We start from the raw sequence: 14,584 nt of genomic DNA, 5'->3' as shown, positions 1-14,584 counted from the left end.
CCTCAGTTGCAACACTCACTACCGAGTTCCAAACTGCCTCTGGAAGCAACGTCAGCACAAGAACTGTTCGTAGGGAGTTTCATGAAATGGGTTTCCATGGCCGAGTAGCCGCACACAAGCCTAAGATCACCATGAACAATGCCAAGCGTTGTCTGGAGTGGTGTTAAGCTCACAGCCATTGGACTCTGGAGCAGTGGAAAAGTGTTCTCTAGAATGATGAATTACGCTTCACCATCTGGCAGTTGCGAGACAGACGAATCTGGGTTTGGCGGATGCCAGGAGAACGCTACCTGCCCCAATGCATAGTGCCAACTGTAAAGTTTGGCGGAGGAGACCTAATGGTCTGGAGCTGTTTTTCATAGTTCGGGCTAGGCCCCTTAGTTCCAGTTAAGGGAAATCTTAACTCTACAGCATACAATGACATTCTAGACGATTCTGTGCTTCAAACTTGGTGGCAACAGTTTGGGGAAGGCCCTTTCCTGTTTCAACATGACAATGCCCCCATACATAAAGCGAGGTCCATACAGAAATTGTTTGTCGAGATTGGTGTGGAAGAACTTGACTGGCCTGCACAGTGCCCTGACCTCAACCCCATCAAACATCTTTGGGATGAATTGGAACACCGACTGCGAGCCAGGCCTAATTGCCCAACATCAGTGCCCGACCTCACTAATGGTCTTGTGGCTGAATGGAAGCAAGTCCGCACAGCAATGTTCTAACATCTAATGGAAAGCCTTCCCAGAAGAGTGGAGGCTGTTAAAGCATCAAAGGGGGGACCAACTACATGTTAATGCCCATGATTTTGTAATGAGATGTTCGAAGAGCAGGTGTCCCTTATGTCATAATACGTGTTTATAATATGTGTTAACATATATGTTATGGAAGCATTATTTCAGTTGTACTTGTAGTCATGGTAATAAAACAGAACAAACGACACAAAACAAACAATTTAATTTAATCCTATTCATTAGATTTTTTTCTCTCATCGCTTCTCAATTCAGCCATTTTACTGATGTAAGCTGTTCTCACATGTCCCTTTGTTGCCCTCTGGCAGCGCTTAGAGACAGCATCTGAGGGGGATAAGTAACAAATATAAGATAAAGAGCACAAAGAACAGTTAGGGGTTGGGTTTGGGGATGTAAATTACTTTGTGAAAAGCTTATGAGATTCAGTTAAATAAGAAATCCTTGACCATTAGTGCCCTATTTGCAATGATTGATTTGTAAATTCAATTAAGGGATAGTTTACTTTTTTACATCTTATAGTCAGTTGGTTCCTTGGTTCAGAGTTGTTTAAATAACCACTATGAACTTGAGGGGATTTGTCCACAAACATTAAACTTTGTCTAATTGCCACCATAAACCATATAGCAAGCTTCCGGAACATACACAAATAATAAACATGTAGCCTACCCATTAACTATTTACGTACTTTATTGACTGTCACATTAGGTGGCTCGGAGAGCAAGGCATAAAGTGGCACAAACTGCTCTGTGTTCCACGCCAGCAGAGGGCCTGTGCTACTTCTCCCCCTGACATTGTAGTCATCCACCTTGGTGGAATGGACTTGGGATACACCAAGGGGATGTCACTGGTGCTGCAGATGCATGGATTTAGAGGTGGTCATCCAAATGTTTCCGAGACAACCGTGGTCTTCTCTGATATCTCTCAGTGGAGGAGCTAGATTTTCCAGTGGGATCAGAAGATAACCAAGTACATAGAGAGGGCCCCACCATCAGCTGGTGTACGCATTTCAGGGAACACAATCCACCACCCTGCCATTAAGCAGCGTGTCCTTACTAATCGGTGTCCTTTGTAAGGCAATGGAAAACCTCCCTGGTCTTTATGCATGAATCTGTGCTTGAAATGCATTACTTGATTGAGGGACCTTACAGATAATTGTGTGTGTGAGGTACAGAGATGGGGTAGTCATTAACAAATCATGTTAAACACTAATATTGAAGACAAAATGAGTCCATGCAACTTATTATGTGACTTGCACAGTGTTACTCCTGAACGTGTTTACCATAACAAAGGGGTTGAATACTAAATTCCACTGGGGTATTGTGTGTAGATCAGTGACACAAAATCTACAATTATCAATTTTAAATTCAGGTTGTAACACAACAAAAGGGGTGTGAATAATTTCTGAAGGCTCTGTAGGTCGGTGCAATAAATATAATTTTTTTCATAATGCTAACCACCCTGTTAAAAATCTGCTATGTGGTTCTTGGTAATGGCCGGACGGCTCATGACGAAAGGCGGGGAGTGTGTTGTGTACCTCCAATCAAGTTGATTTCCTAATCGACATTGGTGTCATATTGGCTTAGATATGATGTTAGGGAGATATGATTTGAACATTGCACTTCAACCAATGCCATACTATTGCTCCCACATTACTACTACAATACTTGTTTTATTGGTCCATTTGAACGGATATTATACTTTTTTTGCTATCACCCTACACACAACATCACAGGCTGGGCGCAGCACAGGGGCTGCGGCAAGGGCCTTTCTCAAGGGCACAATACAGGGATATTGAAACTGGATCAGATTCCCCCGCAGGCAGCTCAGGGGTTCGAACCGGCAACAAAGGCTACATTGGTGCTTAGAAAAACCTGTTTCATGTTGTGAATGTTTGAGGGAAACTGGCATGGTAGTAGAGGGATAGAGGTATGGGCCTCGGTCCCATCCATATGTCTCAGTGGAAGGCCTGGCTACACCCTATTACTCCAACAATGAATGACTTGAGTGTGTCAGGTAGTGGCGACCTGTCATTCAGGGCAGGTGGGGCTCTTTTCCAAGATTAAAATGATAAACATTCAACATTAGCCATGCTGTCAATGAAGCTTGATTTGTGCCACGCTCAAAACAACTGTTAACTTCAGTGAGTTCAAGACAACTGGGAAGTCAGGAATAAACTAACTCCGACTGGGAAAATACGTTTTGAACTATCATCCAACTCTGAAATATAAATCCGGCCTCTTTCTGGAGCTACGACATGATTCGACCGTGTTTTTTTTCAGAGTTCCCAGTTGTTTTGAAAGCACCATAAATCCAAAGAATGCCAGACTTTGATGACAAAATTTGCCGATGAAGGACCGCCGCGCCACCTTCCTGTTCAAGTGAGCACAGCACAACAAGTTGAGTCCGAAAATGTATGCTGCTGCATAAATGATGTAATATGGCAGGGAGATATGTATATTGTAGCTAAGAAAGTAATACTAAGTGTATGTTGTAAGATGTTAGTAGCCCATGTGCCTCACCCTAATAATTTGGTCTATTTACCCCTCTTAATTTTGCCTACTATTCTGACTTGGTGGTGCACATGTACCTTATAACCTGTTTTAGAGAAATTTAATTATTGAATATTGTAAGAGCTTTCATTGTCTGCTTATATGCCCCCTTATTTATCCTGCGGTTCTGACTTGGTGTGCAGGGAGAACACGGTAAGAACGGCCCATGTTCTGAATTCTGTCGCTGTACATTTCAAAGTGCTAAACAAATAGTTATATTTACTCCATCCATTCTAGCTGGCTCATTAGTCTTAATGGAAATTACGGATTGCCTCTTATCCGCTTGTCGTCCTCATATGCCATCGTTTGTACATCTCAATTGTCATTAGAAACCACATTTGTTGAAACAAGTCAGCCATATCAGCTATGCTTTTTTTAAAAGGCAGAAAATTAGGCTGAATGAACTGTTTCGCTGCCAGACAAAGCTCCGCTGATAGCCAGGTGTAGCAGTGGTAAGATGTTGGGACTGCTATTGGGACAGATTTATGTAGGCCCTAGCAGTTTGTGGGTACTGTTTGTCACCATTATAGTGCAATTAATGTATTCTTTAGTGATGTGTTGTGGGATGCATCCAACTATTTCTTCCCCCCCCCACCAATATTTACATGCTAAAATCGCCACTGGTGTCAGGAATGGATCAGTCTCGTGAGGCGCCAATTTGCACTACTCATCATTTTTATTAGGTTAATGCAAAATGATGATGTCATCAATGAGGGACAATATTTATAACTTTTATGAATAATAACATAGGCTGTCATATTAGGCCACAATGGAGTGCTCATGGTCTGTGTTGAACAGATACAGTGCCCTGTCCCTGGCCATTACAACACGTGGCCTCATCTGGGGCACATTAGATTGTGTTAATCATCTGTTCTTTATGTGGGAAGGATATAATGTAGGTATGAGTGAGCATTGATACTTCTATTAAGGAATGTACATTCTGTTGGCCTACTGTCTGGGATTGTACAAGTTAAAGGTATCAGCATCAATAATGTCATATTGCTCAAATTAGAAATGTATTTTGTGATGACAATCATGTAGTTATAGTAGATCTTAAAGCATCACACCTTTGTCACCATCTAAAGACAGTGTATCACCAAATGATCCAGTGTACCAGCTGGATTTTGCCATCGTGGAGAAAGTTCACCTCATGCACTTAAGATGGCAGTATTGAATCAGGGATTTGGTCCATCTTTCTGAGAAGAATCTGTCTCATGGGGAAAATCTCAATTGCATACTCCTCGTGTCAACTCTCCTCATCTCCTTCTCAAAACTCATTGGTGGAGAAGTCCAGAGAGGAGGGACCTCTGGCTTTCTCATCCAATGGGTTTTGAGAAGGAGACGAGGAGAGAGGACGCGAGGAGCATGTTTTTGAAATCTTCCCATTGCCTCTTTAGACTCTTCCTCTGTACAACTTATGTTTAGTGTATTCAAAAGGCACCTGAGGAGGATTTTCTCTCATATTAACTCATGTAGATGCTTGGGCTAATTTTCACTGAGTCTCTTTGGTCTGCAGACATGGCAGATGGTGAATTAAATGACAAATATTTGTAATCTTTCTGATTTCACTCACCAACATAACTGAAGTGAGGAATTGCACAAGGAATTGCACAAGCTAATAAAATAGTATTTTGGAGAGGGTTTGTATGATAAATATTTTAATCACAGTAATATTTGCTTATGCTTCTCTTACTGTCTCAAAATGATTTGCATTATTCCTCCTGATGTTAGTTTCGAGTTAGAATGTTAGAGCATTCAAGAGTTGAAGCGTCTCATTCGGTGGCAGTTTGCAGTGGGTCAAGGTACGCCACTGTGATTCTTCAATAAATACATTAAGGCAAGCTTTGTCTGACTGAGAATGGCATTTTTTTAAGCTGACGGTATATTCTTATCAGTAATACGTTCCTGAGATGTGGCCATGGTAGTCACATCAGGCCTCGTGAAAATGTCACACTGTTAAATACCTGAAAATTACAACTGTAGTTTGTTGAGTCTGAAGTTCTTGTAGGTGTATCTGAGGGTTACTCATGGTGAGGCTCCATGGGGATGGAATTCTGTAATTAAATATAATGAAGTTAACCCATTACAGCAGTCTAAGCCAGGGTGGGGAGGTTCTAATAAGATATATGGAATTGTTTTCAGAAGGTCATACCAAGGATCATTTTGCTATTTGATTTAGAATTTTACGACCCCCAGAAGTATAAAAATATATATATTAAAACATTATTTTATGAAAATAAAAATGTGGGCCTTACTGCTATTAGCATATACAAACACATTGAACGACAGATTCACTACATGGAACAACAGATAGTCCCCCCCAAAAAAATCTAAAGGAAGTTTGTTCTGAAGTGTCTACGCTATATCTGAGAGATATAATAAAGATCAGGAAACATGTTTTCTTTGAGTGTGTTTTTTTAAAGATGTATTTAACACCTTATTTGGGCACTAAACAGTCTCCATATATACTTCCATTAATTTTTTGAACTGGTACCGGGGGACATTGAGATGAGTCTTGTGAAGCCTGTGGCAGTCCTAGAGCAAAGCAGGGCTGTCGGTATTCTAGAGTTCGTGAGAGTCACACCTTTCCATATAGGGGTCATAATAGTTGTAGGCCAAATCGTTTGGACGCTAGAAATTATTTTGTGAGAAGACCGTTTTTCCGGATGTCTCATGGTCTGACAAACACCGCTCTGGCTCTGTCACCTTTCACCGCAGATGTGGAAGTGCGACATCGGCGGATGCGGAGGATTGAGAAGATCTAATGCAAATAAAATAAAATGTTATTAGTCACATGCGCCAAATATAACAGGTGTAGAATACAAACAGATATCTCTAGCTTAAACAGACAGATTTTTATGGGGTTTGTTTTATTAATTTCATTACCACGGGAGCGTGGACATAGACTGTAGTGTTTTTTAATTCCCCTTTCCCCAAATGCTCTGTGGGATTGAAGAGAAGTGGTAGCACAAGTATGGGAACAGGTTTACATGCAACATCATATCTTTCTGCCTCTACAGACTAGAGTTTGATGTCCTCCCTGGTGTCTCTGTGTTACGTAATGTGTCTTTTGATTGAGTGACAGTTTAACTACAACCCATTTCGTTTCAGTCAGACAGCCTGTGTATGAGAGTTATAGAATAGTCAACCCATATGTAGTTTTCATATGAATACAAAACACATTTTATTTACATAAATTACAAGAAAGCACAAACCGGTTCACCAAAATCTACATTAAAAACATCTTGTATATATTACATTTAACAGATTTACCATAATTTACTCCATGTCTCAAGTAAAATCTTCAATAAAAAGAAGGGCTATGATACGGAATCTTTATTGGCATCTTTTTTTTTAAATCGCTACTAGTCATAGAATGGAAACAGAATCGGAACATTGTACTCACAGCACTTAGAGGACAACAAAATCAGGACAATCTTCTGTGTGACCTCTTTAATATCTGAAACAGCTGATTCTGGACTAGTGGTTATAGAACTCTGTATACAATGTTTGTCAGCCGAGGAACGTGAGGCTCAGTCAGTCAGTCTTCACAAGGAGGAAGTCGTGGAGTCCACCACTTCTCGCCCGTTACACACCGTTGGCACAATATTGGAGGCTGAAGCTTTAGAAAGAGAATAGTCAATTTTTAACAACAACACTATCAGATTATAATTCACTGAGTCAGATTAGAGGTTAGAGAAGAAGATGAGAACAGTGGAGGGGTAAATAACACCTCGTTCTAAAGTTTGGTCTGTCAGCACACCACAGGGGTGTAGTGAAGTGATGCGCCTTCAGAAAGTATTCATACTTATTCCAAAAAATGTTGTGTTACAGCCTAGATTCAAAATGGATTAAATCTAGTTTTTTTTTCTCACCCATCTACACATAGTACCCCATAATTACAAGATGAAAATACGTTTTTTTTTTCTTTCTTGGCAAATGTATTGAAAATGAAATACAGAAATATCTCAATAACATAAGTATTCACCTTTGGCAGCGATTACAGCAGTGAGTCTTTCTGGGTATGTCTCTAAGAGCTTTGCCCACCAGGATTGTACAATATTTGCACATTATTCTTTTTTAAATTCTTCAAGCTCTGTCAAGTTGGTTGCTGATCGTTGTTAAACAGCCATTTTGAAGTCTTGCCATAGATTTTCAAGCCAATTAAAGTCAAAACTGTAACTAGGCCACTCAGGAACATTCAATGATGTCTTGGTAAGCAACTCCAATGTATATTTGGCCTTCTGCTTTAGATTATTGTCCTGCTGAAACCTGGATTTGTCTCCCAGTGTCTGTTGGACAGCAGACTGAACCAGGTTTTCCTCTGGGATTTTGCATGTGCTTAGCTCTATTCCGTTTTTTATCCTAAAAAAACTCCCTAGTCCTTGCTGATGACAAGCATAGCCATAACATGATGCAGCCATCACCATGCTTGAAAATATGAAGAGTGGTACTCAGTGATGTGTTGTGTTGGATTTGCCCGAAACACAATGCTTTGTATTCAGGACATAAAGTAAATTTCTTTGCCACATATTTTGCAGTTTTACTTTAGTGCCTTATTGCAAACAGGATGCATGTTTTGGAATATTTTTATTCTGTACAAGCTTACTTCTTTTCACTCGGTCATTTAGGTTAGTATTGTGGATCAACTACAATGTTGTTGATCCATCCTCAGTTTTCTCCTATCACAGCTATTAAACTCAGTAACTGTTTTAAAGTCACCATTGGCCTCATGGTGAAGTCCCTGAGTGGTTTCCTCCCTCTCTGTCAACTGAGTTAGGAATGACATCTGCCATCCAAAGTGTAATTAGTAACTTCACCATGCTCAAAGGGATATTCAATGTTAGCTTTTTTTATTAGGTGCCCTTGGTCTTTGTGGTTGAATCTGTGTTTAAATTCACCATTCGACTGAGGGACCTTACAGATAATTGTATGTGTGGTGTACAGAGATGAGATAGTAATTAAAAAATAATGTTAAACACTTACTGCAAACAGAGTGAGTCCATGCGACTTATTATGTGACCTGTTAAGAAATGTTTATTCCTGAACTTATTTAGGCTTGCCATAACAAAAGGGTTGAATACTTATTGACTGAAGACATTTTAGCTTTTCATTTTTAATTCATTTGTAAACATTTCTAAAAACATAACTCTACTTTCACATTATGGGGTATTGTGTGTAGGCCAGTGATCCACATTTTCAATTTAATCAATTTTATATGCAGGCTGTAAATCAACAAAATGTGGAAAAAGTCAAGGGGTGGTGATTTGTGAATACTTTCTGAAGGCACTTTATAGTGTAATATGTTGAAATATCTCAATGATGAACAATGGTACTGTAAAATGACTTTTTAGCGACCATGATGGTAATAATGAGGATGATGATGATGATGATGATAATAATGATAACGGTGAGGATGAAGGTTGTGTTTGCCTGCCGGCTTGTACCTTGAGAGAAGCTGGATCCGGGTCCGGTGGTGACGCTGAAGCGGGTAGTGGCCACCCTGAGAGAGGTGACGTTCTTCTGGGGCTGGAACAGGATGATGTGGGTCTTAGGGGCAAAGAGGCAGCCCAGCACCACCGAGCCACTCAGACTGACAGAGATACACATGGTGGTGGTCTGCACCTGAAGTGGGGAGAGGGAGAGAGGGAGAGGACGGGACCAGAGACAGGGATTACTCATCTGATAAAGCCATATTATGGAACACAATACAGCATAGAGACTGAGGAATGTCAAAAAGCTAACAGTAGCCGGACAACCTCAGGAAATAGAAGGTTCCATGTGTGATTGTGTAGTGCTGCCAGCAGCATCTGAGAGGAGAGTGGTGTGAGTGAGCTGTTTGTTTGCCTGTCAGTCCCTCACTTAAGCCCCCCTCCACCTCCCCTCCTCTCTTTGGTCCGCCTACATGCAGTTGTGTGTCATCAACTAGTCCTTTTATATCCAGCAAAGCTTTGTCTTTGTCTCTTCCCAGATGCCAGTTTAGTTATAGTGCAGCCTATAGGTAGTGGTGCATGGTGAGTGGGTGTTGGGTACATCTTGCCAGCCTGCCATCCCACACACTTCCCAGGCTCAGCAGGTGTCTGTCCATGACTCCCTGAATACTAATATCAGCATTAGAATGAGTTAGGCTGGCAGGCAGAGAGCACTCAGCAGTGGACATGACGTTCAAGCTGTGCTGTGGTCCTTCACTCACTGCTGTCACTGACAGTAGGCTACAGAGAATGCAAATTCACCACATGACACAAGTGAATCTTTGAGTTGTGTAGCGAGTCCAATGTGAAATGCACTAGAAATAAATATTGAATTGTCGACAGCCTCTACTTCTGGCAGTCCCTTTGTTGAGCTGAATACTGTCTGTCACATGTAGGCTGCTGTACATTATGTTAAAACATTTATCCTATTTTAATCTGGTTCATAAAATACCTAAAAGCTGGGATAAGAAACTGATGTTAACCTCATGTAACCTGTAGTATCATCAAAGAGTACACAGGTGCTATGTTCCACACTTTGTATTCAGAAATAGTTTTAATAACACTGCAATGTGGGCAGCGTACCCTTCTGCATAATCATAAGCTTCTAATTGAATTTTAATAATGGAAAGATGTGTCTTAGGAACAGCAGAGAGCTGGGAATCTGCCTTCTCAGTAAGACAAACTGTGTTTTCCAAGAGGGTTAAATTCAGGATGCAGAGCATGGCAACTCTGGATCTTCCCAGCCTCCTCTCACGGTGTGTGTGATTCAGTTGTTCATTATGACAACTGACAAAGATTTTTACAAGTACTCGTGATAAAACTTTTAGATACAAGTGTCTGTTTTAAAAAGGCTGTGTCGCCTGTGGAAGCCCTACTCCACGTATATTCAGGTATGTTATTCCACAAAGAATCTAGCCCTCACAGAGAGAGTGAGATCATTCTACATTTTCAGCCTGAATATATATTTTCAGAAGGGGAACGTACAACATGATTAGGTGATTTTAGGGCTTCTTTTGGCTTGTAGGAGAGAATGGGCAGGGGCATCATGCCCATAGGGGGCACAAGGGCACGTGCCCCGTCAGATTTTTTACAATTATTTATATAAAGGTCTGTCAGGGGTAATTTGCGAAGGGGGCACACTGACTGGACCAGGCAAAGAGCAACCCTCCTATTCTCCTTAGTAAGTGGTTCCTTCCAAGGTGCACTGAGGAGCAAAGATATGCTAGGTGGGTCACTAGATACTCTAGTGCATGCAGACAGTATCGGCAGTGGAGGAGGAGAGAGAGTGTCCAGTAACACACACAGCGTTTGATTTGATTTTAGCTGCCGGTGCTGGGCAGGACTCGAAGGAGGTATGTTTGTAAATTCATTTGATCAAGCTATGTAGCCTATTGATTCTTTCTTTGATTAATAAATTAAATGAAAATGTTTTGTTGTTTCTCTGTAATTCTAGCCACCTAGCAATTTTATGAAGTTGGCTTTAGCTAGCCAGCTAGATATGTTCCCAATCTCCCAACCTAATAACTAACTGCTGAGCAATTTCAGGCTATCAATCATGTTAGAGTAGGTTTTCTAATTATCTTAGCTGGTATGCCTGCTGGTAAGGTTGCTTGACGTTAGAAAATAAATGCATTGCTGTAATTCTCGGGTTATGATACAATACCAGTGTGGCAGTTGTACTAAACTCCTAAGGCATAACAGTTCTTAAAGAATCAATGTGAATCATTAATTAACATGACAATTGAACAGGTAAAGAGGTATGCTTAGATAACCTATATATATTATATATGTATATATTTTTTAATACATTAGAATTAGGCATAATGATTATGACTCTACAGTGCAGGAAAAAGCTGTTTCAGGTGTTTGAAAAATGACCCCTCTGGACCACCCCCATTATAAAGAAAGGTTCCTTCGCTACCACACCCACAACAGAAGCGCAATCATGGCTTCAGATACACAGGTGGTTGATTTCTTCTAGCTTCCACAGCCACAAATAATTTAAGGTCAGGGTTAGGCATAATGTTAGCAGTGTGGTTAAGGTTAGGTTAAGATTAGGGTTAGGTTTCATATCAAATTTTAAGAAGAGTAATTGTAGAAATGGGCGGGATTTATGACTTTGTGGCTGTAGTAACTAGTGACAACCCAAGGTCATTTCTGTGGCAGCAGAAACGCTAAGGCTCATGGTTAGTGTCGTTTATGGCGCTCTTTATAACCAGGAAATGACGGAAAAAACATGACTTCTCAATACAGAGGTTGAAACATTGATAACCGATGGGCACTACATCAACGTACAATTTTTTTTGCAATTTCGGGAGAAAATAGAACATCTACATTGCACGGTAGTCCTAATATCGCTAGCGCTAAAAGATCTCATGGTTTATTTTAGGGATGAGGAGACTTCGTGATTCCTTACTAAAAGGGAGTTATGAAATCTGAAGACAAGTTGACAAGTTAAGCGAGACATATTAAACCAATCATATTCACTGTTTCAAACATTAACTTCCGCGCTGCACAGGTGTCTTTATGGTGATTCAACTTTTTTTTATTTATTTTTTTTACTTTCATTTAACTAGGCAAGTCAGTTAAGAACCTATTCTTATTTACAATGACAACCTAGGAACAGTGGGTTAACTGCCTTGTTCAGGGGCAGAACGACAGAGTTTTACCTTGTCAGCTTAGGGATTTGACCCAACGCTCTAACCACTAGGCTATCTCTTCTTTAACATAAGAGGTTGCTGTTATGCCTGAACTTTACCCAAAACCAACAAGGAAGTCTGCAGGGTTGATTAATTTAATTTCAGCAAGCCATGACATCAACCATCTCAGATTGTTCTGAAATGGTTTCCGTAGTTAGAAACAGATATGGTAACAGTTCCTGCAACATTATTATGTTGAAAGACAATTTGAACTTAAGCTAATTGATTATTGCACCCAAATTGGCCATTTAAATGTACGGGATTCTTATAAAATTCATAAAAAAAATATGAAGCTGCGGTTTGGATAATTGTATATTCAACCTATGTAATGAATTTGGTGAGTTTTCTTTTCCCCAGTTCAGAGAAATTAGTCATTGAAGTTCTTAGGTTTATGCCCCATCATACAACCTGATATTACCAGGTCTGATCACTAGATGGTGCTGTTGCTAGTATTAGGTGAAACAAGTGTGAAGAACCCCCCCCTCAAAGTTAATTCAAAAGTTAACATTCAAATGATAATGATTTATACATGTAGAGTGAAGAGTTAAAATTAGAACAATTAACACGACATGACCAAAAGGATGTGGACACCTGCTCGTCAACCATCTCATTCCAAAATCATGGGCATTAATTTTGAGTTGGTCCCCCCTTTGCTGCTATAACAGCCTCCATTCTTCTGCAAAGGCTTTCCACTAAATGTTGGAACATTGCTGCAGGGACTTGATTCCATTTAGTCACAAGATCATTAGTGAGGTCGGGCACTGATGTTGGGCGATTAGGCCTGGCTTGCAGTCGGCGTTTCAATTCTTCTGTTGTCACAAACTGTTGTCACAAAGTTGGAAGCACAGAATTGTCTAGAATGTCATTGTATGCTGTAGCATGAATATTTCCCTTGACTGGAGCTAAGGGGCCTAGCCCAAACCATGAAAAACAGGCCCAGACCATTATTCCTCCTCCACCAAACTTTACAGTTGGCACTATGCATTCAGGCAGGTAGCGTTCTTCTGGCATCCACCAAATCCAGATTAGTCCGTCGGACTGCCAGATGGTGAAGCGTGATTCATCACTCCAGAGAACACGTTTTCACTGCTCCAGAGACCAATGGCGGCGAGCTTTACACTACTCCAGCCAATGCTTGGCATTGTGCATGGTGATCTTATACTTGTGTGTGGCTCCTCGGCTATTGAAACCCAATTCATTAAGCTCCTGACGAACAGTTATTGTGCTGATGAGGCTTCCAGAGGCAGTTTGTAACTCGGTAGTGAGTGTTGTAACTGAGGACAGACGATTTTTACACGCTTCAGCACTTCCTGTTCTGTGAGCATGTGTGGCCTACCAGTTCGCAGCTGAGCCGTTGTTGCTCCTAGACGTTTCCACTTCATAATAACAGCACTTACAGTTGACCGGGGCAGCTCTAGCTGGGCAACATTTGACAAACTGACTTGTTGGAAAGGTGGAATCCTATTACGTTGCCACGTTGAAAGTCACTGAGCTCTTCATTAAGACTCTTCTACTGCCAATGTTTGTCTATGGAGATTGCATGGCTGTGTGCTTGATTTTATTCACCTGTCAGCAACGGATGTGGCTGAAATTGCCAAATCCACTAATTTGAAGGGGTGTCCACATACTTTTGTATATATAGTGTATTTCGTGTCCAAATGCATCTCAAAGAAAAATCATATGAAAACAAAAAACAGCATTGAGGACTACTCATTCTTCATTTTATTCTTTCAGTTTATTTTCTTCACTGCATCTTCTTTTGCACTGATGTCGCTACATCCCATATCAGTGTTTCACAATCCTGGTCCTCGCGTATCCCCAACAGCACACATTTCTGTTGGAGCCCTGGACGAACACACCTCATTTCAACTCATTGAGGGCTTAATGATTAGTTGACAAGTTGAATCAGGTTAACTTGGATGCATGAATTTCACCTTTATGTCTATTACTACTGGAATCCGCAGCATCCACCCAAAGGTGAAATTCATGCATTCAAGTTATCCAGCAAGGTCATTTTCTCAGCAAACAGAAAGGACACATTCTATGTACCAAAAACAAGCATCATATTCTGCACAATTAAGGCACCAACCACTGCCTCTGGTCAGCATTGGGTAAATCCCTTTGAATTCAATCACTTTTTGACAGCATCCATTTTGATTTGAATGACAACCTTCCATAAATATTTGCCCATTGTAGAAGTGCTCAGAAAGTTACTTTTTTGGACCTGAATGCCAAAACATTCAATAGATAAAAGTGCTCAAAGTTGACCCGTTTTTGCACAACCCACCATACCGTGAGACATCCATGTCTTCATCACTGAAAAGACAAATGGTTGAGATATAATACACTGCTCAAAAAAATAAAGGGAACACTTAAACAACATAATGTAACTCCAAGTCAATCACACTTCTGTGAAATCAAACTGTCCACTTAGGAAGCAACACGGATTGACAATAAATTTCACATGCTGTTGTGCAAATGGAATAGACAACAGGTGGAAATTATAGGCAATTAGCAAGACACACCCAATAAAGGAGTGGTTCTGCAGGTGGTGACCACAGACCACTTCTCAGTTCCTATGCTTCCTGGCTGATGTTTTGGTCACTTTTGAATGCTGG

At 40.6% G+C, this 14,584-nt stretch overlaps 1 protein-coding gene across 1 annotated transcript in view; it reads right to left on the bottom strand.

The window, feature by feature from the left end:
• Nucleotides 1-6,177: 6,177 nt before the first annotated feature.
• The window catches only part of LOC106583186 (metabotropic glutamate receptor 2), a 97,455-nt gene continuing 89,048 nt past the window's right edge, over nt 6,178-14,584 (bottom strand). Inside the window, exons 5-6 of the mRNA XM_014167087.2 lie at nt 8,743-8,920; nt 6,178-6,917 (exon numbers count right to left, since the gene is read on the bottom strand). Of these exons, the coding sequence (XP_014022562.2) occupies nt 6,844-6,917; nt 8,743-8,920 (252 nt within the window). The 3' untranslated portion in view covers nt 6,178-6,843. The remainder of the gene's footprint in view (nt 6,918-8,742; nt 8,921-14,584) is intronic.

The sequence above is a fragment of the Salmo salar genome, chromosome ssa22, assembly GCF_905237065.1.
Source record: "Salmo salar chromosome ssa22, Ssal_v3.1, whole genome shotgun sequence".
Lineage (NCBI taxonomy): Eukaryota > Metazoa > Chordata > Actinopteri > Salmoniformes > Salmonidae > Salmo > Salmo salar.
Note: the sequence above shows the minus strand (reverse complement) of the source record. Positions and strands in the feature narration are given on the sequence as shown.